Source organism: Arachis ipaensis, chromosome B9 (assembly GCF_059453495.1).
Source record: "Arachis ipaensis isolate K30076 ecotype BB chromosome B9, ASM5945349v1, whole genome shotgun sequence".
NCBI lineage: Eukaryota > Viridiplantae > Streptophyta > Magnoliopsida > Fabales > Fabaceae > Arachis > Arachis ipaensis.
The window spans coordinates 138314473-138341399 of record NC_142444.1 but is presented as its reverse complement, the minus strand read 5'-3'; the positions used below and the strand labels follow the sequence as shown (position 1 = coordinate 138341399).

Below are 26927 nucleotides of genomic sequence, written 5' to 3'. Positions count from 1 at the left end.
TTTTTAAGTAAAAAATATAAATTATAATTCAAAAGAAAAGGATGTTTTTTTAATACTTGATTTTTATTATTAAAAATTTATTAAATATATAAAAAATAAAAAATATTTTTATTAAAATATATCCTTTTTAATATTTTAATAGTATTCAAACAAGATTTTATTGTTGTTGTTATTTTATGCATGTACCAATATTTCTATTCTTATTGGCTGCACAAAAAGCATAAGGACTTTTATTAATAGTAGCTTATAAATAAGTTATTTTGTGTTTGAATTTTTAGTTATAAAAGTACTTATTTTAAAATTTTAAAGTTGTAGCGTTTGGATAAATAACTCAAAAAATACAATTTTTTTACACAAAAGAATGAATATTAAAATAAGGGATAACGATGATAACAAATATTTTTCAATATTAAATGTTAATTTTACATAACCTAATCACTCATATTGTGTATGATATGGTAGGTAAAAATAAAAAATAAATATAAAATGTGTGTCAATGTATATTTTATTGCTGTTTTCTATTTTTTTATACTCCTATTAGAACTCCCTTCTCCTTTATTGAGGTCAAGAACTTGCTATAATTAACTATAAAAATAATAGCAAGCTATAAAATCACATGCGAAAAAAATAAAATTAAAACTGAAATTTCATACCACAATTAAATACAAATTTAATAATAAAAATATAGTGATAAAATGATAAAAAAAATACCTAAAAGAAATATATGCAGTAGATTATTCAGATGGAATATTGTCTGAAAATGGTGGTAGAAGATTAATACTTCTAGCAGATGAATCATTAAGTAAAAATGGTGATAGAGGACCCTTACTTCCGGCTAATGGAACATTCCGTGAGAATGATGGTGGAAGGTCAGTGCCTAGCAGACCTTACGTGAGAATAGTGGTAGAGGGAAAGTAAATTTTTTTGTTTTGAAGTTAAATTTTTTCAAAGGAAGTGGTAGAATAACTTATCAAGAAGCAGAAAAGTCATATATTTCTACTTTTTCAAAAAGTTATGAATTAACTTTTCGAAAAGTTAAAAGTTTTTTTTAAGTGGCGTCAAACACCGTGAATATTACAATATTCCTATATTGTTTGGAGTTTTGAAACTCCTTTACATTATTAGTGTTATAATATGCATTGGCACAATATTCTAAAGGGTAATTAATGGAGTTTTTAGCCAATGAGTAATTAGTAATAGCTCAAATGGCATAGTCTTCCTATACTCAATTAAGAAGTCGCGGATTCGAGTCTTATATCTTTGGTAAAAAAAAAATTAATGGAGTTTTTATTGTACCTTGATAACATCATTAAACAATTAATGCCAAAAAATTATATTTTTTTCAAAAAGTTAATATTTAAAAAATTAACCCTAACTTAAAATTATGCTTTTAAATAAAAATATAAAATAATCATAAAATATTAATCTCTCATCTTTATTTATTTATTTATTAAGTAATGTTTTTACGTATTATTATAGGACAAATCACCCATATAAACCAACCTGGAGAAAAAATTTACGTGATTCAACCAAATCAATAATTGTTACAGGGTTTACATTTACAGTAATTCGAATCACACTGATTCGAATTACACACAGACGCATACAAGTACTAATTCGAATCAGGGTGATTCAAATTACTCATACGCTGCACATAGTAATTCGAATTGGCCAAATTCAAATTACTCACGTTATAATTTGAATTATGCCGTTAAAAAAATTAAAAAAAAGCTAACAAAATATTTAATTACGAGACTTCTTTAAAATATTAATGAGCTATCAATTCGAATTCCATACAATACTCTTTTGTCCATTTTTAATAGTTCATGAATATTTTTTAATAAATTATTTTAATAAATTTATTTAAATTATACCACAAAAAATATTTTATTCTATGCAAAACAATTTAAAAAAATGGCTTAAAAAATGTTAGGAGTACTATAAAAATTTGTAATGTTCTAATGACTTAGGTAAATACATATATGTACTCAAATTTTAAATAAAATACTCTACATAGTCAATAATAATTTAGAAATTAAAGAAAATATTTTATTCCATACAAAATAATTAAAAAATATATTTTATTCTATACAAAATAATTTTAAAAAAATGGCTTAAATGATATTATGAGTACTATAAAAATTTGTAATATTCTAGTGATTTAGGTAAATACATGATAAAAATATATTTTCTTTAATTTCTAAATTATTATTGACTATGTAGAGTATTTTTTTAATATCCTAAGTCATTAGGACATTACAAATTTTTATAGTACTCCTACCATCTTTTAAGCCATTTTTCTAATTATTTTGTATAGAATAAAATATTTTTTGTGGTATAATTTAAATAAATTTATTAAAAAATATTCATGAGCTATCAAGAATGGGCAGAAGAGTATTGTATAGAATTGGAATTGCTCACCATATAATTCGAATCAGAGTGATTCGAACTTCCCCATGCGTCGAATCATGTAATATCTCACCATAAAATTTAAATAATTTTATTAAAAAATTTTCATGAGCTATTAAAAATTATTGTAATTATTTATTTTGTAACGAGTATAACTAAAATTTTAATAACAATTATTAAATTAAACATTGTTACGATGAGTACTATAAAAATTTGTAATGTACTCGTTACTAACCTATCACATAATAAAAAATTTTAAACTTTATAAAATACAATTTTTTTTCATACACTCGTATTATCGAACTAATTGAATTCGATTTAGCATTGGCTCCATGTAAATATAATTGTTGGTGTATTAAAATAATTGCATAGATTAGATTTATGCTATAAAATTTACGTTCAACTAATATTTATAATTTTTTATATATTTTTTGTAGTATATTTTTTTTATATTATATAGTATTTTTTCTAATATTTTTGACAAATATTTCACTAATATTTTTTCTAATATTTTTGGCAAATATTCCATAACTAGTTCGAATCAGTCCAATTCGAACTAGTATGTGAGTTTGTGTGTAATTCGAATCACCCTAATTTGAATTAGTGTGTAATTCGAATCAGTGGGTGTGCGTCTGTGTGTAATTCAAATCATACTGATTTGAATTACATTGAGAGTGGAGTTCGAATTAGCCTAATTTGAACTACATAGAAATGCCCTCTTAGTTGATTCATGAACCAATTTTTCTATTGATTGATTTGTGTAAATTTTGACACTCGTTAGCTTATACGAGTGAATTTCTCTGTTATTATACTTATATGATTAATTATATTTATTCGGTTTTAAAAAAGTAACTGTTTAAAACCGTTAATTATAAATTAAAAAATTAATATACTCGTATTATTTTTAATATGACTATATTTACAATACTCTCTAATAGTTTGGTGAATCGACAGTCTATAAAGTCGTTAATATTTAGGGGATCAATATTCCATATATTTTTATTTTTAAATTAGTTTTTCGCAGTTAAAATTTTTATTTTCTTTATATTTATTTTACCTCTTCTGCTTTAAATTAAAAAACTCTTTATATTTATTTTACCTCATAACTCTCTTTCTCAAATCTCACTTCTAACCAAATTCATTACCACCGTTCACCACCATCACTTGCGTCTCCTTCAACATCGCGTCTCTTTCATCGTTTCTATCATCGCGTCGCCGCCGTCTCGGAGGCATTTCGCCTCACTTGCCGCCTACGTCTCTCATGTAGTGTGAGTAGTGATGTTGTTGTGCTCTTCTGTTATTCTCCTATTTTAATTGTTCTGGTCTTCTATTTTTACTCATATTTTAGTGTTTTAAATTAAAAATTAAAAATTAAAAATTTTACTTTCTAATTCGTTTAAGTAATCTAATCTTAAAAAAACATTTTAATATTTAAACTTAATACTAAATAATATATTTGATTCTATTAATTAAATTCAAGTTCACATTCCCGTGTTGTTTCTTTTAGTTACTAAAAAAAAGATTTAAATTCAAATTTTTATTTTTTAATTTAATAAAATAACTTTAATTATTTAAAGAGTAGTTTTATCATTTAAAATTATATGAAAAGTGCATGTTAGTTTTTTAAAATCAAATTTAAATTTTAACATTATAAATTTATTAAATGATATCAATTCAAATTAGAATTAGATTTTTAAATAAAAGAAAAAAATTTTCTACTACGAAAAAATATGAATAAAAAAAAGTGAATGATAATTGAAGTAAAATCAGAGTTAAATAAAAATTATATAATTTATTGTGGATTGGTTGTTCGAGTTTGTAAGTCGGTCCTTAATTTTTATAAGGGTATTTTTGTCTTTATAAAATTATCTATAAGAGTTTTTGATAAATTAAAATTTAAAATTATATTTTTTGATTCATTTAAACAAATTTAATTCTAAAATAATTTTTATTGTTTAAATCTCAAGTTTTTTGATGCATTTAATTAATACCAAAACGATAATTTTGCCTTTTTATTACTATTTAAATAAATATTTTATAATTTTTAAATTAATTTTAAAGATAATTTTATCTTTTTAAATTTAAATATAATTTTTTTAGTTTTATTTTTTTAAAATTAAATTAAATTTTTAATTCAAATTAAATAACTTTAATCTTAAAAAATATTTTAGTCTTTTAAAATTCATATCAAAAAATATATTTGACTTTTCAGTTTTTTAAACCTTTTATAATAATATTATAATAAATTTTTATTATAATAATATAATATGAATAATATTAATCCAAAAATATAACCGGCTTAAAATGGCCCAAATTAAAATAATAGTCTTAGTCCAAACAAGTTTTAAATAAAAAAGACAAAAAATAAGTATAAATGTTAACTTTTGTTTAACTCTTTAAAAGGAGTTTTAATACTGGAGCATTAAATCAAGCGCCGCCAAATACATATATTGTGGCTTTTTACAATCCAAAAAAAAAAAAAAAAGCTTTTGCTACTTCTCATACAGGCTCTTAAGGCTCAGTTTGGATAAACAACTTAATTAAATTTTTTTTGAAAAAATAACTTAAACAATAAATGACTATATTAAAAGTAGTTTATAAATAAGTTATTTTGTATTTGGATTTTTAGTTCTAAAAGTGCTTATTTTATAAAAATTTAGTAAATAGTAGTAGTATTATTAGAGAAGTCATTTTATTTAACTTCTCTATAAGCTCCTAAATAGCTTCTTAGAAAGCCGTAATTTGGTTTTAAAAATTGCACCAGACATTAATATTACTACTTTTCATAAGTTAAAAGCTAAAAAAAGTTATTTTTAAAGCTTTCCAAACGCCCTATAAGTTTTTTTTTCAAAAGAGTTTATTTAAGTTATTTACCCAAATTGGGCCAAACGATCTTGATTAAATTTCAACTGTATGAAACATTTGGATTCAAATATTAACGAGGGATATAAAAAAATAAAAATAAAACAATAAATAAATAAATTCTATTTTAAGTGTGTTTCTATATTTGTTTTTTAATAATTAGTATTTTATTGGTTTTAGTGTCACTTTGAATTTCGTAACATTTATAAGGACTAAAAAGATGCTAATAGTATCTGTTCATACCCTGACCCAATGATAAGGCCCAGGTACAAATAAAAGGCCTAATCTAAATGGTTGAGCCTCATCTAGCACTGACCTTCCTCCTGCGAAGTCGGTCCTTATCACGACTTACCCTAAAGAAGTCGGGGACGAGGGTTAGCTGACAGATAATCACGCATTTAAATGAGTAACTGCCCATAGAATCTCTCTAACCACTTCCAGGAGCCATATCTCAACCTCCCTAAGATAAAGGGACGGTTATCACCCTAAAAAAGTGGCACTACTTCAACGGTGGTTATTGGTTCACCACTATAAATACACTGACACCTCTCAGGTATCTCTAAGTCCCAATACTCTCTAGATCTGCTCACACCCTTGCTGACTTAGGCATCGGAGTGTCTTTGTAGGTACCACCCCCCACTCGTTCATACTCACAAGTCGGACGGAGGCCCCCAAGGCGCAGACCCGCTCGAAGGCTTCCTTCCTCAGACGATTGGGCCAACCTAGCGAGTCCAGCCCACCATCTCCGGTTACCCATCGTAACATTGGTGCCGTTGCCGGAGAACCGAGAGATCAACCAATGATGGCGGACAGATCCCCTGAGGAGGGTCATGTGGAGTCCGATTCCGAACAAGAGAATCTGGACACTGGAGACAATGACGCAAACTTAACCCTCCACCAAGGAACTAACGATCAGCATAGAGAGGGTACTTCCGGAGTCAAAAATCCGAAGGTAAATTCCTCAGAAGGGCGCGAATCGGAAAATGATGGACCACCCCATGCAACTGAACTTATGGGATTAGTCTATGTCCACCAAAGCCGCCTGGAACAACTGGAACAGGAACGGGAGCGACAAAGGAAAACAGAAAAGAATCTAAAAGAGGAGATGGAACGACGAAAAGAGTTAGAAAGAAAACTCTTGAAGTTGGAATCCTCCCTCAAAAGTCGGAACTCCCGCGACGACCGAGAAGAGTCGCCCCCAGGAGGGGAGGACCCCTTCAGCGAGGACATATGAGGGCAAAAGTTCCGAGGAACTTCAAAAGCCCCGATATGGACCTCTACGACAGAACCACGGATCCGAAGCATCACTTAAGAAATTTCAAAAGTCGGATGTATCTGGCTGACGCTTCTGACGCTACGCGATGCAAACCCTTCCCGACCACTCTGTCGAAAGCAGCGATGAAGTGGTTCGACAGCCTCCCCCCGAGGTCAATCACCAGCTTCGAAGACCTCTCAAGGAAATTCTTGATGAGGTTCTCTATCCAGAAGGACAAAGTAAAACATGCGCCAAGCCTCCTGGGAATAAAGCAGGAGGTCGGAGAATCCTTACGAGGTTCAATAAAGCATGTTTAGAAATCCAAGACCTGCCCACCGAGGCAGTTATGATGGGGTTAGTCAATGGGCTTAGAGAAGGTCCTTTCTCACAGTCCATATCAAAAAGGCACCCCGCCTCCTTAAGTGATGTACAGGAAAGAGATGAAAAGTACATCAACATGGAGGAGAATGCCAGACTAAAAGATTCGAGTTGGCGACCCGGGCATCTTTCCTCGACAAAAGAGAGGGATAGGGAGCCCAAGAAGAAGGAAGAACTCGGTCTCGATAGACCAAGGAAATATCACTCTTATACTCCTCTAAAGGTTTCTATAGTGGATGTATACAGAGAGATTTGCAATACTGAAAGACTGCCACCTCCCAGGCCTATTAAAAATAAAAAAGGGGGGAGTCATAGCGACTACTGTGAGTACCATAAAATATATGGTCACTCAACAAATGACTGTTACGACCTTAAAAATGTGATAGAAAAGCTGGCTAGAGAAGGCCGGCTTGACAGATATCTCATAGAAAGGTCGGATAGCCATGGGAAGAGAAAGCGAGACGATGAGGATAGAAGAGACCCACCACCGCAGACTCCGGAGAGACATATCCATATGATCTCAGGAGGGTTTGCGGGAGGGGGACTCACCAAGTCCTCTCGCAAAAGGCATCTCAAGCGAGTCTACCAAGTCGGGAGCGAGTCACCCGACCTTCCAACCATATCATTCACAAAGGAGGATGGGCAAGGAGTAATCTCTGGACACGACGATCCAGTGGTAATAACCATGATCCTAGCAAATGCCCATCTCCACAGAACCCTAGTAGATCAAGGAAGCTCAGCGGACATCCTTTTCAAGCCCGCTTTTGACAAACTAGGGTTAGATGAGAAAGAATTAAGAGCCTACCCCGACACCTTGTATGGATTAGGTGACACGCCAATAAGACCACTGGGATTTCTACCCCTTCACACCACTTTTGGAAAAGGGGAAAAATCCAAAACTCTGAGTATAGACTTCATAGTCATCGACGTCGGGTCAGCATATAATGCTTTAATTCGCAGAGCTACCCTTAATCAACTCGGAGCAGTGGTGTTCACTCCCCACCTTTGCATGAAATTCCCGACCTCAGTGGGAATAGCAACGGTGAGGGAAGATCAGAAATTGGCAAGGAAATGCTACAACGAAAGCCTGAACCTAAGGGGGAAAGGCAAAGAAGTTCACACCATAGAGCTCGGCGGTGCAAGGGCCAGAGAGGAGCTGCGACCACAGCCGGGAGGAAAAACCGAAGAAATACAGGTCGGCCAAGAGAAAGGAAAAAATACCAACATAGGAGCCAACCTAGGGAAAACCCTAAAACAAGGGTTGACTAAACTCCTAAGAGACAATTCCGACCTCTTTGCCTGGAAAGTCTCCGACATGCCCGGGATAGATCCCGAGCTCATGTCCCACAAGCTCTCGGTATACCCAAGGTCTCGACCTGTACAACAAAGAAGACGCAAGCTCGGCCCGGAACGAGCCCTAATAGTAGAAGAACAAGTACAGGCACTCTTAGAAGCCGGCTTCATCAGAGAAGTCAAATATCCAACATGGCTAGCCAATATAGTGCTAGTCAAAAAGCAAAAGGGCAAATGGAGAATGTGTGTCGACTACATCGACTTAAATAAGGCATGTCCCAAGGACCCTTATCCACTACCAAGTATTGATACCCTAGTAGACTCTAGCTCGGGATATCAATACTTGTCGTTCATGGATGCCTACTCGGGGTATAATCAAATCCTGATGTATGAGCCGGACCAGGAAAAAACATCATTCATCATGTCCAGAGCTAATTTCTGTTACGTGGTCATGCCATTTGGATTGAAAAATGCAGGGGCCACATATCAGAGGCTGATGAACAAGGTGTTCGCTTCTCACCTTGGGAGCCTAATGGAAGTCTACGTCGACGACATGCTGGTAAAAACCAAGGAAGAAGTCGACCTCTTGTCAGACCTCTCGCAAGTCTTCGACACCATAAGGTTACACGGGATGAGACTAAATCCCGCAAAATGTGCCTTCGCGGTAGAAGCTGGAAAATTCTTGGGTTTTATGCTGACACAGAGAGGGATTGAAGCAAATCCCGATAAGTGTAAAGCTATCCTAGAAATGAAGAGCCCGACTTGCTTAAGAGAGGTTCAACAATTGAATGGCCGACTCGCAGCCTTCTCCAGGTTCTTGGCAGGATCAGCACTCAAATCCCTTCCACTATTTTCTTTATTAAAAAAGGGATGCCAGTTTGAATGGACTCCAGAATGCGAAGGAGCGTTCCAGGAGTTCAAAAGGTTCTTGAGTCAACCACCAATTCTAACCCGACCTCTAGTCGGGGAAGGTCTCGTCCTTTATTTGTCCGTAGCAGACAAAGTTGTTGCATCATCCCTGATAAGGGAGGACGAGGACGGGCATCATCCAGTTTACTTCATCAGCAAAGTTCTACAGGGCCCCGAGCTAAGGTATCACAAACTAGAGAAGTTTGCTTACTCCTTAGTAATAGCCTCACGAAGGCTACGACCTTACTTTCAAGCTCATACAATAAGAGTCCGCACGAACCAACCCATGAAGCAAATCCTCCAAAAGATGGATGTTGCTGGGAGAATAATTCAATGGGCAATAGAGCTCTCCGAGTTCGACGTGAGATATGAAACTCGGACGGCAATCAAAGCCCAATGCCTTACCGACTTCATAGCGGAATACGCAGGAGACCAAGAGAAAAAGCCAACCACATGGGAACTCTATGTAGACGGATCCTCAAACAAGACAGGAAGCGGCGCAAACATAATATTGGTTGACGAAAGGGGAACCCAAATAGAGGTTTCCCTCAAATTTGAATTTCCAGCTTCAAATAATCAGGCAGAATACGAAGCCCTGATCGCTGGATTAAAGCTGGCAGAAGAAGTTGGTGCAACAAAAGTGATGATATACAGCGACTCCCAAGTGGTGACCTCCCAGATAAATGGAGAGTATCAGGCAAAAGATCCAAATATAAAGAGATACATGGAAAAAACTTTGGAGTACCTCGGGCGCTTTGTGGAAACCGAGGTCAAACACATAACTCAGGATCTCAATAGCAGAGCAGATGCCCTCTCCAAGTTAGCAAGTACCAAACCAGGAGGGAACAATAGAAGCCTGATCCAGGAAACTCTCCAAGAACCCTCGGTAGTGAAAGCAGAGGGCAAACAAGATGTACTTGAGGTATCCAGGCTAAACCTCGGATGGATGAATCCTCTAGTCGAATATCTAAAATTCGACGTCCTCCCTAAGGAGGAAAAAGAGGCCAAGAAAATCCGGAGGGAAGCACAACATTACACTTTGGTGAAAAATATCCTTTATAAAAGGGGAATATCGACACCATTGTTGAAGTGCGTACCGACCTCAAGGACCACTGAAGTGCTAGAGGAGGTTCACAATGGGATTTGCAGAAATCATCTCGGAGCAAGGTCGCTAGCCAGGAAGGTCATCCGAGCTGGATTCTACTGGCCGACCTTGCAAAAGGATGCCACCGAGTTTGTGAAAAAGTGCCAGCCATGCCAGATGCATGCAAATTTCCACGTAGCTCCCCCCGAACCACTCATCAGTATAACTTCTCCATGGCCCTTCGCAAAATGGGGAATGGATTTGCTAGGTCCTTTTCCCTAAGCGCCAGGACAAGTCAAATATTTGATCGTGGGGATAGACTACTTCACAAAGTGGATAGAAGCAGAATCACTGGCTACCATCACAGCTCAAAAAATTCGGAGGTTCCTCTACAAAAATATCATCACAAGATATGGAATACCTTATTCCATCACTATAGATAATGGAACCCAGTTCACCGACTCTACCTTCAGAAGCCTGGTGGCCAGTATGAAAATCAAACACCAGTTCACCTCGGTAGAATATCCACAAGCCAATGGACAAGCCGAGGCAGCCAACAAAGTCATACTGGTAGGGCTAAAGAAAAGACTACAAGAAGTAAAGGGAGCCTGGATAGAAGAGCTCCCACAAGTGTTGTGGGCTTATCGGACGACACCACAATCTACTACTGGAGAAACACCCTTCCGACTTGTCTATGGGGTAGAAGCTATGATACCAGTAGAAATCAGTGAGCAAAGCCCAAGAGTGATTCTCCATAATGAAATCGGAAACATACAGGGGCACAAAGAGGAGCTAGAGTTGCTCCCCGAAGTCCGAGAACAAGCCCAGATAAGAGAAGCAGCGCTGAAGCAAAGGATGGCTACCAGATACAACAAGAAAGTCATTCAAAGAAGTTTCACACTAAGCAATCTGGTCTTAATCAGAAACGACATAGGAGTCAACAAATCGGAGGAAGGAAAACTCGCTGCCAATTGGAAAGGACCCTACAAAGTTAGCGAGGTCTTAGGAAAAAGTTATTATAAGGTGACCGACCAAAGTGGCGCCGAGTTACCAAGATCGTGGCATGCTTGTAATATGAAAAGGTATTATAGTTAAAAGCGAACTCTACTCCCTGATGTACTCTTTTCCCAACTTCACGATTTTTTCCCAAACATTAAAGGGTTTTTTCTGAAGAAGGGTTTTTAATGAGACATCATAGTAGAGGCTAAGGGGGAAAAGATTATTAAAAACCCTTAGTAGCAGTAAAGTACCTTCCCAAATTAATAAAGATCTTTTACAATATCTCTTATAAATTCCTTCTCGTTTATTTTTCTTCCTACGAAACGCGCCGACTTAAGCTCGACAAAATGTGAAAATCCCATGAACCGACCTAGATGGTCGTCAGGATAAAATGACGAGGTACAAGTCGGTGTAAAGAGGTTATAAAAGTTGATCGTGAGAAACTCGGAGACATTCCGACTCATAAGTCGAAATGAAAAACCGAGTAGAAAAGAAAACGCATCGCAAAAATAACCTAAGTCATAGAACTCAATAAAACAAAGTTGAGTATAAGGAATAACAAGAAAGAGATCGAAAAACCTAGGAAAAAGCTTAAAGAATGTCCTAAGGTCCTTAAAGCGAAAAGGCTTAGAAGGACGGACAAGCAAAAGGTTTTCAGAAAAGATTAAAGGGACTTCAAAAAATCAAAATCAGAAAGCATGCACACAAAAAGGTAGCTGAAACCCTTATACCAAAAATGGTATTTTTAAATAAAACCCTTATCCAAAAAAGGGCAATTATAAATATTTTTGTTTACGGCCATAAAAGGCCAAGGCAAATGTCAACATACCACCACCACAAATATAAAGAGTTTAAAAAAGGGGGGACCCACAGGCCGGGCCCCCATATAGCCAACAAATTTTTAAAGAGCATCACCACCAGAGTCGGGAAGAGAAGTCGGAGCGCCATCAGGACCAGGGAGAGAAGTGTCCATAGGAGTCGGAGAAGAGGCGCCGAGAGGTCGGGAGGAACTCGGAACATCCTTTTGATGAGGAGGGGACTCAATGATTCTCTGCCCCCGAGTCTTCAAATCTGACTCGGTGATGACCTCGGGAGCAGGGGGATAAACTATGGCACCATCAATAACGACCTTGTCAGGATCCAAAGGAGAGAGATCCAGGTCGGGAGCAAGGACTCCGACCTGCTCCTTAAAAATCCTCCAGGCCTCCTCCGCCCCTCAGCAATAGAGTCCTCCAACTCGGCATAGGCAGTCCGAGAGTTCAACAAATCCCTCCTTACAGCCACAAGGTCCTCAAATAAACTCTGATAACTCTCCTGCACCTTCTTTCTCAAGCCCTCCTCCATGTTACATAGGGCTTGTAACTTGCTCTTCTTCTCTCGGAGGCCATCCCTCTCCTCCTTCAATTTGGCGACCTCCTTCTTCAACTCCTTCTCATGTTCCTGATATATGAGAAGCCTTCCCTCCAACTCTTCAACCTTAGAGATTGAACCCAGAGAGCTAAGAGGAGTCTTCTAAAAAATATCAAGGAACTTGGCACAAATCCCCGCCGCCCTGATGCTCTCCTCAGCCAGAATAGTGAGGTGGTTCCGAATAGAAACATCATCCATACCTATACGGGTATGGGGATAGATGAACTTTCGGATAAATGCAGGAGCATCCACCTTAGCCTCACCTTCAAAAGAAGAGCCAGACTCTAAAGCCTTGCGCTTCTTCTTCTCTGACTCAGGAGAAGGTCGGGGAGGAGGGGACGGCTGAGAAGAAGCCGAAGCAGGAATAACAATGGGTTGAGAAGGAGTCCCCAAATTTCGGGAAGAAGGGGGAGAAAGAGGAAGAGGAGAGCTAGTTACCCTGGCACCACCAATTCTGGCGCGAGACCTCGCCTTGGCCTCCTGGACTCTCTGGTAAGACTCATTGGAATTCTTCCTCGCCATCTCTGTAAAAGAAAACAATTAGTAAAACAAGTCGGTAAACTTCAAGTCGGTAGAAACAAGTCGGAAACAAAGTAGATAAAGGCTACCTAGTTTTGTCTGGACAAAAGACGACGACCCCTGGAGAAATTTTTTGGTATCCAGATATGGGGCTCTCCCCCATACTTCTCGGAGGAACCCCACAATGGCTGCCTCCACCTCATCCAGATCCTCCAAACCATATTTCTCACAGGGGGAAGCCTCTAACCAGTACAAGGGAAAGCGAGGGGAAGAATTCTCATCCAAGAAAAAGGGGTGGTGACCCTCTACGCCTTGAACTTTGAAAAAATAATTTTTGAAGTCATGAAAGGATTCGTCAAAAAGGGTGAAAACTCTCCGACCTTGTATAGCCCGGAAAGACACCCATTGTTACTTATTATTTTTCCCACTGAAGGGTTTGGTCATATGGAAGAGAAGAAAGAAAATTCTCAAAGAAGTCAGAAAGTCTAAAGCATGGCTGATAAACTGGTAGATTTTGAAAAAACCCCAGGAATTGGGGTGAAGTTGAGTAGGAGCAACTCGGCAGTGACGCAACACCGACATCTCAAAATCAGAAAATGGAAGAAAGACACCCAAACGGGTAACCATGCTCTCATACATAAAGAAGAAATGAGGGGCCGCCTCAGTGGCCCTCCCGAAGCAAACCCGGTCTTCCGGACCCGGGACCACCAACTCATACTTCGGCTCATCCTCCTCGAAAGTACAAATTCGGTGATGAGTGCGAAGGTTGGTGATAAATTCGGTGTCAACCAAAGGTTCCTCCCCCAGGACCGTAACATCAACCCACTGAGCAAGACTTTCAACAGAAAATATTTTCTTTCTTTTAAAAAAGGGGTTGGTAAAACCTACAAAGGAAAAAGAAAAGAAAATCAAAAAACATGGTCTAAGGGGGAAGTACGGAATCAAACAGAAACCTACGAATCAACCTATCCATCCGAAAAATAAAAGCATGCAAACCGAAAGCATGTTGCAAAAGGAGAAGAAGAAAAATCTAACCTTTATCTGAAAAAGGTTGGAGGAAATGAAAGCCTTCAAACGCAAGAATGCTGCACGAACAGGTGAAGAGGAAATTTGAAAAATCGCAGAAACGAAACAATGAAAGAGAGGGAAAGTATTTATAAACACGTTAGGGGCATAATGGTAAAGACGGGGCAGTCATTAATGGGTGCACCGTTACCAAGGTAATTAATACCTACGCGAACCTCTAACAGACGCGACGTTTGATTAGACGTAATTGTGAAAAATCAAAAGTCACGAAAGTCACGTCGGTTCCAAACAAACACGTCGGTTCCCTCCCAAGTCGGCTACATTCCCGAGTAGAATACTCGAACCCAAATCTTAAAAGAAATTAGGCTCGAGTAGGGGCACTGTTCATACCGTGGCCCAATGATAAGGCCCAAGTACAAATAAAAGGCCCAATCCGAATGGTTGAGCCTCACCTAGCACCGACCTTCCTCCTGCGAAGTCGGTCCTTATCACGACTTACCCTAAAGAAGTCGGGGACGAGGGTTAGCTGGCAGATAATCACTCGTTTAAATGAGTAACTGCCCCTAGAATCTCTCTAACCACTTTCAGGAGCCATATTTCAACCTCCCTAAGATAAAGGGACGGTTATCACCCTAAAAAAGTGGCACTACTTCAACGGTGGTTATTGGTTCACCACTATAAATACACTGACACCTCTCAGGTATCTCTAAGTCCCAATACTCTCTAGACCTGCTCACACCCTTGCTGACTTAGGCATCGGAGTGTCTTTGCAGGTACCACCCCCCACTCGTTCATACTCACAAGTCAGACGGAGGCCCCCAAGGCGCAGACCCGCTCGAAGGCTTCCTTCTTCAGACGATTGGGCCAACCTAACGAGTCCAGCCCACCATCTCCGGTTACCCATCGTAATAGTATCGATCACACAGAAAAAATTTTTTTTTTCTGTGATTTCTTATTTAGGCTTGCTTACAGACAAGCAAAAATTTAAGTTAAGAGTTGTGATAAAACGATATGAATTATATTTTTGTATGTTTTATTATGGTTTATGAATTTATTTTGTTAAAATTTAATAAAAGTACCTAATTTAGTTTATAATTATTAACAAGTTTTGTTAGACAAATAATAAATGATATTTGTATAATTTTTATTTAATACTTATCTTTAACTCTTGATAATGTTTTTGAAAGATTACGAAATTTTTAATAATTTTTTTTTAATTTTTAATATTTAATTTTGTGAGATTCTCTCTTACTCAATAATTTTTTTTTAAAATATATTTATATGACACATTAATTATTAATATATTTTGTATTTAATTTTTATAAATAAAAAATTTAAAAATTATTAATATTTTTAATTTTATACAATTAATATATTTAAAATAAATAATAAAAAAATTAAACGGTCCTAACCATTATTTTTAAAAAAATAAGGAGACTCAAAACAAAACAAGTCTGTCAATCCTTCGACGAATACCCTTAATATAAAAAAATATTGAAGTTTTTTCTTTAGAACTTCGTTGCCTTTTTCGAAGTAACTGTGAGGGCAGTTTAAGATTTTTTTTTTCTCTTAAATAAATAATACACAATAACAGGGGGCCCCGGGGAGTCGGAACTCAGAACGGAGGGGGGAGTGGCTTCGAAAACAGAGGGAAGAGAGAAGAAAAAGCTACAGGGGAAGAAGAGAGCTCCCACCGGCGAAGGAGAGAGATCGCGAAGAGACAAAAGACGAAGAAGAGGCCACGCCGGTCTAGAGAACAGAGAGGAAAAGAGAGGCTCGGCGGTGATAGTGTTGCTGCTGTCAGTGAAGACGTAGCAGCTCGGCAACAAGATGGCGACGCCGGAAAGATCACCGGAAGGGATTCATCCTCGGAGATGGAAGAGAGGACCGGCGGCGTAGCAGAGGTATTTCTTTTTAGTTCTCTTTCAGAAAAAGAAAATTACATTACTATTTATGTGGTAGATTTTAGAGTGATTGAATGAGTTTGAAAATGTTTATGCTTTGGGTGTTTGATACTTTGATTAGTTTAGTATGTGGTTTGACTTATGGCTGAATGTTTGATGGTATTGGTCCGTGTATGTTTTGTGAATTGGATGCAAGATGAAAAGGGTTTAAATGAACTTTTGGGACTGAATGGTTGTTTTTGTGGTGTGAATATTGGTTCGAATGGAAATATAGAGAAATAAACATTTCTAAACTGAAAAGTATAGAGAATGAAAATAACTAACATTAGAATTTGGGATATAGAATTTAAGATTTTGGTTTAAGGTTTAAAATTTAGAATTTAAAATTGATAAATGTTAGGGAAACAATTTTTTTTAACTAACATCAACTTTTTTGAAAATTATTTTGTTTAACTCAAACTTTAGATCCTAAATCATAAAACTTTAACTCTAAATTCTAAATCATAAATCCTCCAAAAAGAATGAGAAATTTTAGAACTAAAGAAAAAGGTGACTAATGTTGGCTAAAAGTTGGTTCCTTATATTTTCTCTTTAAAATTTAAAAAAAAAATTGACTGTTGGCTAAAAGAAAGTTAGCTCCTAGTTGAAGTCTTTAAAAATAACCAAACAAATAACTAAGCACTCACACCAGTTTATTTTCCCGCCACTACAGCTGCATAAGCTCTTGAACACAAAGAAACAACTAAGAATCAAGGCCCCCTAAGGACAAAGCCATCGATTCATGTATTATTCAGGGCTTGTTAGGAACTTTGTTTTAACGCTGAGTAAATGCCACGTGTCCTCCTCCTCCGGCCTCGGTTGTGGCTCTGCCATGTCAGTAACCCCGCTCCCATCACGGTTCAACCAGAGCATGTTCAACAATGTCGTTGCCTCCAACAAGCTCATCGCCAATTTCCTTCGATTGGGTGACATGGATTCTGCTCTCCAAGTGTTTAATAATATGACAGTGAAGAGCACCGTTACTTGGAACTCGATCCTTGCTGGCTATGCCAAGAATCTTGGGAATTTTGAAGTTGTACGCCAAGTGTTTGATAAAATTCCTGAACCGAATAGTGTGTCTTATAATATCATGCTGGCGTGTTATTTGAACAATTTTGGCATCCACAGAGCCCGTGCTTACTTTGATGTAATGCCTGTGAAGGATACGGCATCTTGGAACACAATGATCTCAGGTTATGCTCAGATTGGATTGATGGGCGAGGCGCGCATGATGTTCTTGGCAATGCCAGAGAAAAATACGGTCTCATGGAGTGCGATGGTGTCGGGGTATGTGGCTTGTGGAGACTTGGATTCTGCAGTGGAGTGCTTTTATGCTGCAACTGTGAAGAGTGTGATTACCTGGACTGCCATGATCACTGGGTACATGAAATTTGGCAGGGTTGAGTCTGCTGAGAAATTGTTCCAAGAAATGTCTCAGAAGACTTTGGTGACATGGAATGCTATGATAGCTGGATATGTTGATAATAGCAGGGCAGAAGATGGGTTGAAGCTTTTCAAGACAATGTTAGAGACTGGGGCCAAGCCTAATGCTGTGAGCTTGACCAGTGTGTTGTTGGGTTGTAGTAACCTATCAGCATTGCAACTTGGTAGACAAGTTCATCAGTTAGTTTGTAAATCTCCATTGAGTAGTGACACCACAGCTGGAACTTCATTGGTTAGCATGTATTCCAAATGCGGGGAGCTGAAGGACGCGTCGAAATTGTTTGTGCAGATCCAACGGAAAGACCTTGTATCATGGAACGCAATGATTTCTGGTTATGCACAACATGGAGCTGGTGAAAAAGCTCTGGAGTTATTTGATGCAATGAAAAATGATGGCATGAAGCCAGATTGGATTACTTTTGTAGCAGTATTTTTAGCTTGTAACCATGCAGGATTTGTAGATCTTGGGGTCCAATATTTTGATGCTATGATAAGGGATTATGGAATTGAAGCTAGGCCAGAACACTATGCTTGCATGGTTGACCTTCTCGGTCGACGTGGAAGGTTATCTGAGGCAACAGACTTGATAAAAAGTATGCCGTTTAAGCCACATCCTGCCATCTTTGGAACGCTTTTGGGAGCCTGTAGGATCCATAAGAACCTAGATCTGGCTGAGTTTGCTGCCAAGAATCTGCTTGCACTTGATCCTAGTAGTGCAACTGGATATGTTCAATTGGCCAATATTTATGCAGCACAAAATAGATGGGAGCATGTTGCTAGGATTCGGAGATCGATGAAAGACAATAATGTAGTGAAGGCACCTGGATATAGTTGGATTGAGATAAAGAGTGTGGTGCATGAGTTTCGGTCAAGCGACCGATTGCACCCAGAATTGGTTTCTATACATAAAAAACTAAATGAATTGGAGAAAAAAATGAAGATGGCTGGCTATATTCCGGATCTTGAGTTTGCATTGCATGATGTGGAAGAGGAGCTGAAAGAACAGCTTCTTCTATGGCACAGTGAGAAATTGGCAATTGCATTTGGACTTCTAAAGGTACCATTAGGTGTTCCAATCAGGGTATTCAAGAACTTGAGAGTTTGTGGAGATTGCCACACTGCAATAAAGTACATATCAGCTATAGAAGGAAGAGAAATCATTGTTAGGGATACCACTAGGTTTCATCATTTCAAGGACGGGTCTTGCTCCTGCAGTGATTACTGGTAATCTTGCCATTATGCAACCAAAACAATGCAATTGAATTCAGTCAAAGGACATGTCTATTTAAACCAGTTAGTTCAATGAACTTCATTATACATGCCAAGAACAAAAAGTTTCACCTTAATGAATTTTTTGTTTTCACGCCAAACTGCCTTTGTTCTCCTTCATTCTCACGCCACTTCTTCCTTGTTCTCTTTCGTTTTCACCCCATTTCATCTTCTTCCTCACCTTCGTCTACTCTCATCGTTGCCGCTCACCATGGTCTTGTGCGCTCACCAGGTCATCATTCTTTGTCTCACTCTCTATCCTCTCTTTCTCACTTGTTCTCACTTGCTCCCTCTTTTCATTGTTGAAGATATGTATGGCTATGATGGTGATGATGAACTACAATGGCTAATCGAGTCAGAGAAGGTATGTTTCGATTTTCAATTGGTTATGTGAAATTTGGGGGGTTTTGGGTTCCAATTTTGGTGTTTTAGCTTCTGATTCACGATTGGTTCTGATTTTTAGGTGATTGACTTCTCGTGTGGTCACTTGTCTGCTTGCTAGTCTTCTTGGTGGTTACCAGGATATCCTCCATTCTTGCTAGTCTTCTGATTTTTAGGTGATTGACTTCTCTTCACTTTATTGTCATAATCAATTTCCTTCCTCCCTTGTGCAGTTCTTTTAATTTCCAGTTGGTTTTGGCTACCAGTATCAACAATCGCACTTTTTGCATTAGCACTTAGCAGCTAGTAACGTTCAAAGGTCAGTTTTAAGGTGCATGTTCTGTTTCTGTAGTGTAATTAATCACTGGAATCAATTTTATTGTAGAATAATGCAGGTTGGTACATGGTTGTGAAAAGCCATTTAACTTCTGCCAGTTTATTATTTTACCATTGTGTCAGTAACAGTGATGATTGAACATAATTCTGCAATAAAGTATAACCCAATTTGATATTTGATCTCAAGATTCTATTTTAGCCAATGTTCATCAATAAATTTATTTTAGAAGTGAAACTAGAAAAAATGATATAGTGTTGACTTAAGGGAAAAGAAACCAAAAGAAAAAAATGAAGCATCTTCATTGACTAACAATCCCCATTATTGTTATTATTGTTGTAGTAGAATTGTTGTTTTGTTAAATGTATGTATTTTGTGCTGATGTTGTGTTGTGTTGCTTAGATTTGATAGCATAAGGGTGGGGGTGTTAGAGATGATGTCTTTGTTGTGTTTGGTCCTCTGATTTTGGCTGTGTTTGTGTGTATGTTGTATGTTGAACTGCTCTGGGGTCTTCCCACCCTCACTTTCGGTTCTTAGGTTTTGGTGAATGGTGAGTGTTGATGTATCAAATAAAAAAAAAAGTTAGTGAAATTGTTGTTGTTCTGGTTTACTAAATTTTTTGCTATTGCCTAGTTGTTCTTGCTGGTTGCTGTGTTCTTGCCAATTGCCATGGTTACTGTGTTTTTTTTTGCAATTTGTTAACTTGTTAATCACTTAATTGCTGTTGTGTTAGATGTTATTAACCCCTTTGCTATGTTGCTATTGACTTATTACTCATTGTTCTCCCTAGTTGTTTTTACTGATCCTTACTTTGTTATTATTCTGTTAATTTAATTGTTCTTGTTATTATATTTTTGTGGTTGATTATTAGAAAATTGAAGGAAGCTTAGACCCTTCACCCTTCGGTGTGGTTCCTCTAAAAATCAGAACCAATCAAGAAGTAAAATTGCTAAGATGTGGACCCTTTGGTGTGGTTCCTCAAAAAATTATGTGTAGTCTTCTACATTCTCAATTGGTTTCTACATAGTTCATGATTCCAGTATCATTGTATCACAATAATTGTTACTCATAACTGGAGCTTTACAAATGATAGTCACAAACCTGAGACATAAGGCTTTCATGTACAAAAATAAACTTTATGGCCATGACTTGCTATGACCATCATCACGGTGCATGCACATTAATATTTTGGTCATATGGTAGCTAGTGTGAGTGAGTTATGTAGGACTCTATCTATATATCTAGCACTTGAAAGATATATAACTAGCTTAAGTGTTCATTTTGTGAACATTATGCTAAATGTCTCCTGCTTGGGTCTTCTTCTTCTGCTTGATTGTTTTGTTTTTATGAACCATGTTAATTTGAGCTATATGATAAACTATTGCAGCATGTCAAATATCAAACTGCCTCGTTCACAGAATTTCTTCTTTACACTAATACCCTTTTATTTGGTCATGGCTAAAGAGTAGAGGACAAATGCTGGTAGTGCGGGTTGGGAATTTTGATTTTTCATTTTTCATTTTTGTGACCGAAGGTGTAATTGGGCTTTGTCATTTCCCACTTATGGTCTTAGTGTGCTTTCTTAGCTTTCTAGCAACTTTTTCATATGCCTAGATATTTAATGTTGATCATGATTTTAAGTTTTTGGAAACTTTTCTCCTCAACTTATATAATTGAACTAATTTTTATGGTTGACTCAGAATCTCTTAATTTAAATATATTTTTCGAGTTATTTCGTTAGCTTTATAAAAATTGGTGATATGTTTAAAATTAGTTTTTGAGATTAAGCTAAATCAACTTAACTATATATATTTAACAATTCAACGCACGCATGAGCTTAATTATACCATTAATCTTTAACCCTGTTTATCCTTTTCATTACATTCTTGACTATAGTAACTGGCATTCCTTGTCTTTGCTAATAGTTGATATAAAGACGTGAAACCAACCAACAAGGTATGTAGCATAGAACCAGTATGCTAAATCAAGTTACTAGATAGCATATTGGTGCATTTGGCCTAATCTCTTGGTTGTCTTGTTTAATGTGTGTTTCTCATTCTTTTGAGCTGCTGACCCATTTTATTTGGTGGTTTCCTTTTTCTGACTTTTTGGACTACTCTATTAAGTGAATGTATTTTTCTTATTGGGTTTTTTCCCTACATTTTTCTTTTTTCTGGTTACTTTTTCCTCTTATTTTTTGTAACAAAAGTAAAAAATTTTAAAAAGTAAAATTAAATAAATAATGAAATAAATAATACTGGTTAGATGATATGATTATGCTATACATATCAACTTTGCACATCTTTAATTAGAGGACACATGTCAGTGAAATTTGTGTCAAAAGCCAAAATGATGGCCATTGATAATGTGTCATAATGTCCATAAAGTGGGGCTTGCAGTTTTTATTTAAATTTTGTGTGTCAAGTGTCACCAATGTCAGCTAGCTTTATACTCATGTGATAAAGATTTAGTTTGTAACAAATATTTAATGCATTTGATTTGATGAAAATTAGGTGAGTGCAATTATTGCCCCCATTAATCGCGGACTTGACTGACTTGTATAAATAGAGCCAACCTCTAACCAAAGGACGCCATCAAAGAGGCAAAGCTCAAAATTTTTCAAGTGATATGTATCTATTGTGGTCGGAGTAAAATTCATTGAGTGATATATATTGAAGATTTGTATTTGCTTGTGGTTTGTAATGTTATTAATGACATCTGTGTTATTTGATTTAGAATCCAAGATGGTGCTGTCCAAATTTAAAGTGGAAAAATATGACGGGTCAAAGGATTTTAGCTTATGAAAACTGAAGGTACAACCATTGTTGGTTCTACAAGGTTCAGAAACAGCATTAGAGGGTAAAGAAAAACTATCATCTGCATTATCTCCTGAAAAGAAAGAGGAGCTAATGGTCAAAGCATGGAATACTATAAGGTCATGCTTAGCAAATAATGTTCTGTGAGAGGTTACGGAAATGAAGACCCTTGATTCACTAAGGAAGGCTTTGGAAGAAAAATATTCCGCAAATACTTTGTCCACAAATTGCATCAATAGGAACGAATGTGCAAGTTCAAATACCTGGAAGAAAAGTCAATGCAAAATCACATAGAAGAATTTGATCGAATGATATCCGATGTTAGACTACAAGTTGGGATCTATGATGATTTTCGTGATACCATACTCTATGGTACGTCTGACATCTCAATTAAAGATGTTAAAGAGGAATTGATGATAAAAGAGCAACATAAATTAGAATTTGAATCCAACAATGGTAAGTGTACAAACAGGTTGTATGTGATGAGAGGTTGCAGTCAAAAAAGAAGATCGGAAAGCAAGAGTAAGACAAGATCAAGTCCCGAAAGCTTCAATTGGTGACATGTTACCATTGTCACCTAACGGGCTATATTAGAAGAAATTGCCCAACGAGAGAAGGAAAGTTAGAAAATTCTAACAACATAATCATTGAAGGTTTTCATGATACGGATATTGGTTTTGCCTTATCTATGTTCCCGAATGATCATGTAAATGAGTAGACTATGGTAACTTTTTTCATACGTTATTTATTTATTTTTGGGAAGAATAATGGGCATTTTCTGTCATTTGAGTTTTGACTCCTCTCTCAATTTCAGTCCTCTGTTTTTGGGGTTTGAGTGATGCTACATGTACAAGTGCTTTTGTAATTAAGTGTAAACAAGTTGGTGCAAACCCACTGAAAAAAATTGCGGTCATATGTTAGACATACGGATCATTTCTCCTCTTCTACGTTTCTTGTAGTATAATTTTTTGTTAGAGAGCACAAAAATTTATTGATATAACATATAAATTTTAAAGTATAACGACATAAAATTTTGTATATAACATAAATTTATCAATATCGTGTACAAATTTTTGTATATAGCACACAAATTTTTGTTGTGAATGTATTTTGTTAGTTGGGCAAATTAATATTTTATATGTGTAGTTATCTAAAAATTTCTGTGCTCTATATAAAAATTTATGTTATGCATCAGGATTTTTGTGTTGTACACCAAATTTATGTGTTGTGCATATTTAATAGGTATAATATACAAATTTTTGCATATAGCACAAATTTTTGCACATAATACACAAATTTTGCTGCGAATGTATTTTGTTTGATAGGTGAGTCAATGTTTTGACTATATAGTTATGCTGCGCATATTTTTAGTTGAGTGTCAATGTTTTCGATATGTGGTCCTTCAAAAATTTGTATTGTATACTAAAATTTATGCTGTAAACCAAAATTTATGTGTTATGCATCAAAACTTTTGTGCTTTAATTTTCTTAACATGTATAGAAGAAGATGAAGATGACAAAGACCATAATAATGAAAGAGGATGAGGAGGAAGAAAAAGAGAAAAAGAATTTAAATAATAACAATAACATCAAGAATACAGCAAATGACGGTGATGGTGACGACAACATTGAAAAAAGAAGCGCACTGAAAAAAAGATGACAACGGCAATAATAACAAAAAAGAAGGGACATGAGGAGAAAGAAAAAGAAGAAACGTGCAAATTTAATTAAAAATTTGATAAAAAAAAGCTTGTTTCTTTTGGGATTTTGCTATGGGAGATTCTATGGTGCTTACCCAAAAAATCAACATAATATGCTGTTCTTATGTGTCAATTGTTGAGAATTATTGAAGGCTATTTTTTTTAAATGAAAAAGGGAAAAGAAAGATTAAATTAAAGTAATATAATAAAAATTTTATTATAATAGTTTATTATAATAATAAAAATTTTGAGAAATTTTTTAAATAAATAAATTAAATATTTTATTTATCAAAATATATTATTATAAAAATATTTATTAATTAATGTAATATTATTTATTCTATTTATATTAAAAATAAGATGTATATACATATATTTTGTTTATACTATAAATAAAATAATATAAACAAAATATTAAAAAAATCTATTAATATCTAAATAATAATAATAAATATAAAATTAATTAAAATAATAAATATTTAGTTATCCAATAGTCAATTTATAGTTTATTTTAGATTATTTTAAAAAGTAAAATCGATTTACATAACTCATCTAAATTTTATGTTTTAACAATTTTATAATAAAAAATTATCAAATATTTATTATTTTAATTAATTTTATACTTATTATTATTATTTCAGACATTAATAGACTTTTTTAATATTTTGTTTATATATATATATATATATAACATCTTGTTTTTAATATAAATAGAATAAATAATATTATATTACTTAATAAATATTTTTATAATAATATATTTTGATAAATAAAATATTTAATTTATTTATTTAAAAAATTTTTCAAAATTTTTATTATTATAATAAATTATTATAATAAAATTTTTATTATATTATTTTAATTTAATCTTTTTTTTTTATTTAAAAAAAATAACTTCCAATAATCCTTAACAATTAACACATAAGAACAGCATGTTATGTTGATTTTTTGGTAAGCACCATAAAACCTCCCTTTTGCTATATGTGTTGTGAAATAATTAGTTGATGTCTTAATGCTAAATCGAAGAATTGTTAGTGACTTGTGATTTCTATATGCTTTAATAATTTTGCAAGCCAACTTTCGGTGCCATTTGTTTTATCATTGCAATTGTTTAGTCTTGAATTATTTTATCATAGGTTGGTGAGTTATTTTATAAGTAGAGCTTGGAAAAGCTTTCAGATGCACCAAAACCACAAGTGAATCATATGTACATATAAGAAACATGGAAGCAATAATATATTGAATGAAAAATATGGAAGCAAAATCTTTAACTTCATGAAATTGAGTGTTCTATTATTCTCCTTTATATAGTTATCTTCTTTACTTGGGATTCAATTTTTTCGGCGAACTTCAGTCCATTTTTTTAATTTTTGTACCCTAAATTCTAACCTAAATTCCAAATTTTCTAAAATAAAAATTATAAAAAATAATTTTATAATAAAAAAGTTTAATAAAATTAACTAACTATTTAAAAATTAATTTTTTTTTTATTTTTTTTTGTTGAGGTTTTAGATTTTGTTTTTGGAAAAGTGGCTTTTGATTTAGGATAAAGTAATAGCTTGGTTTTTAATATTTGGATAAAATTTTAATTTGATCTTTAACGTTTTAAACGTCTTATTTTTGTTCCAAAAAATTTTAAATGGATTCAAGTCCTACTGCTAAACTAATAGAGTGAGTGATGTAGACATCATATTAAGTTATGTCTTTTTCTGTGTGCTAAAGAAACATAACCAAAACTTTCTTGAAATATTTCTTCTTTTATTTTGTATTTATGTCTCGTACAAAATTTTAAATCCTAACAATTAATCATCAAGGCTTTTAAATCAAAGAAAAAACTTTTACATTTAGAATAGATTTTACTTCTAAACTGAAATTAAATATTATTGTCCTTGTTAAATTCACACAAAATAATAGAGAAAATCCTCTAAGTGAAAAAAAAATTATAAAACAAAAAAATGAATGGTCAATTATCATTAAATTTGAAATTTTTATCAAGCATAAATTTTACCATTTTGATTTAAGGAGGATTAGATTTTTTACTTTTTCGTTTTAAAAATATTTGATCTTAAATCATAAGAGTGTGAATAGACTAGGTAAAATCAAATTTGTCATGACCTAAACCTAAACCTTAAATATTTGTCAGATCTACTGTTTAGATCTTATTCCGATCTTCATCACTTACATGCCACAATTATATCGAATAAAAATTGGATCTTTACTCATCATTTATAAAATAGAAATTTACTTGTTAGGGTTTGTTTGGTTTAGCGTTGAGAGCTTTGAATATACGTTTAGATATTTTGAAAATTTCAATTTTTTTGTTTGGTTAGCTTTTCTCATTCTAACGTAAATGTGATTTTGTAATCTAATCCACGTTTACTAAAAGCTAAAAATTTCTAGTTTTTACATTTATTTTTTTCTGTTATACTATTAATTAAAAAAAATTATTTTTTATTTACTAATTTTTTATTATTTATATGATAAATTTTATTATTTTTTCTTTTTATAATATTTTTTCTAATTCTTTCTCATGTTATTATTTTTTGTTTATATGATGTTTTTATCATTCTTGTTATTTTTTTAGTATGGAGTTTTTTTTATTTTATATTATAATTCTATTAATTCCATTAGAACATTGATAGTTAACATTAAACGTGAATCTCTTCATGAATTTCAATTTTGTATATCTTTATTAGAAACAATGATGAATTTATAATTCATATAACATCATTTTAAAAAAAAAAAATGCAATTTCAAGGCAAGATATAAACTTTCTTGAAAGTTAGCATCATAATAATATGCGAGAATCTTCAAATCTAACTTTTTTTTTATTTCGAGTAAATGGATATAATTTAAACTATAAAATTTTAAATTTTAGCATTTATATTTATTAATTTA

The 26927-nt window shown here is 34.5% G+C and overlaps 1 protein-coding gene across 13 annotated transcripts; it reads left to right on the top strand.

Moving 5' to 3' along the window:
* The first annotated feature begins 15655 nt into the window (after nt 1–15655).
* Nucleotides 15656–23273, top strand: LOC107617810 (Tetratricopeptide repeat (TPR)-like superfamily protein). Of its 13 annotated transcripts, none has more exons than XM_088499788.1 (5): nt 15656–16048; nt 16761–19163; nt 19263–19356; nt 22028–22116; nt 22251–23273. In XM_088499788.1, the coding sequence occupies exon 2, from the start codon at nt 16830–16832 to the stop codon at nt 18756–18758; it is 1929 nt and encodes a 642-aa protein (XP_088355914.1). In that variant the 5' UTR covers nt 15656–16048; nt 16761–16829; the 3' UTR covers nt 18759–19163; nt 19263–19356; nt 22028–22116; nt 22251–23273. The 13 variants fall into 13 exon arrangements, with proteins under 13 accessions (XP_088355914.1, XP_088355912.1, XP_088355905.1 ...); XM_088499786.1 differs by having other exon boundaries at nt 19263–19499; XM_088499779.1 differs by lacking the exon at nt 19263–19356 and having other exon boundaries at nt 16761–19031; nt 19108–19163; nt 19414–23273.
* The last annotated feature ends 3654 nt before the right edge of the window (nt 23274–26927 follow it).

Excerpts from the sequence above, each read along its gene's own strand:
- LOC107617810 (XM_088499779.1), top strand. The coding sequence starts at position 16,830 with ATGTATTATTCAGGGCTTGTTAGGAACTTTGTTTTAACGCTGAGTAAA.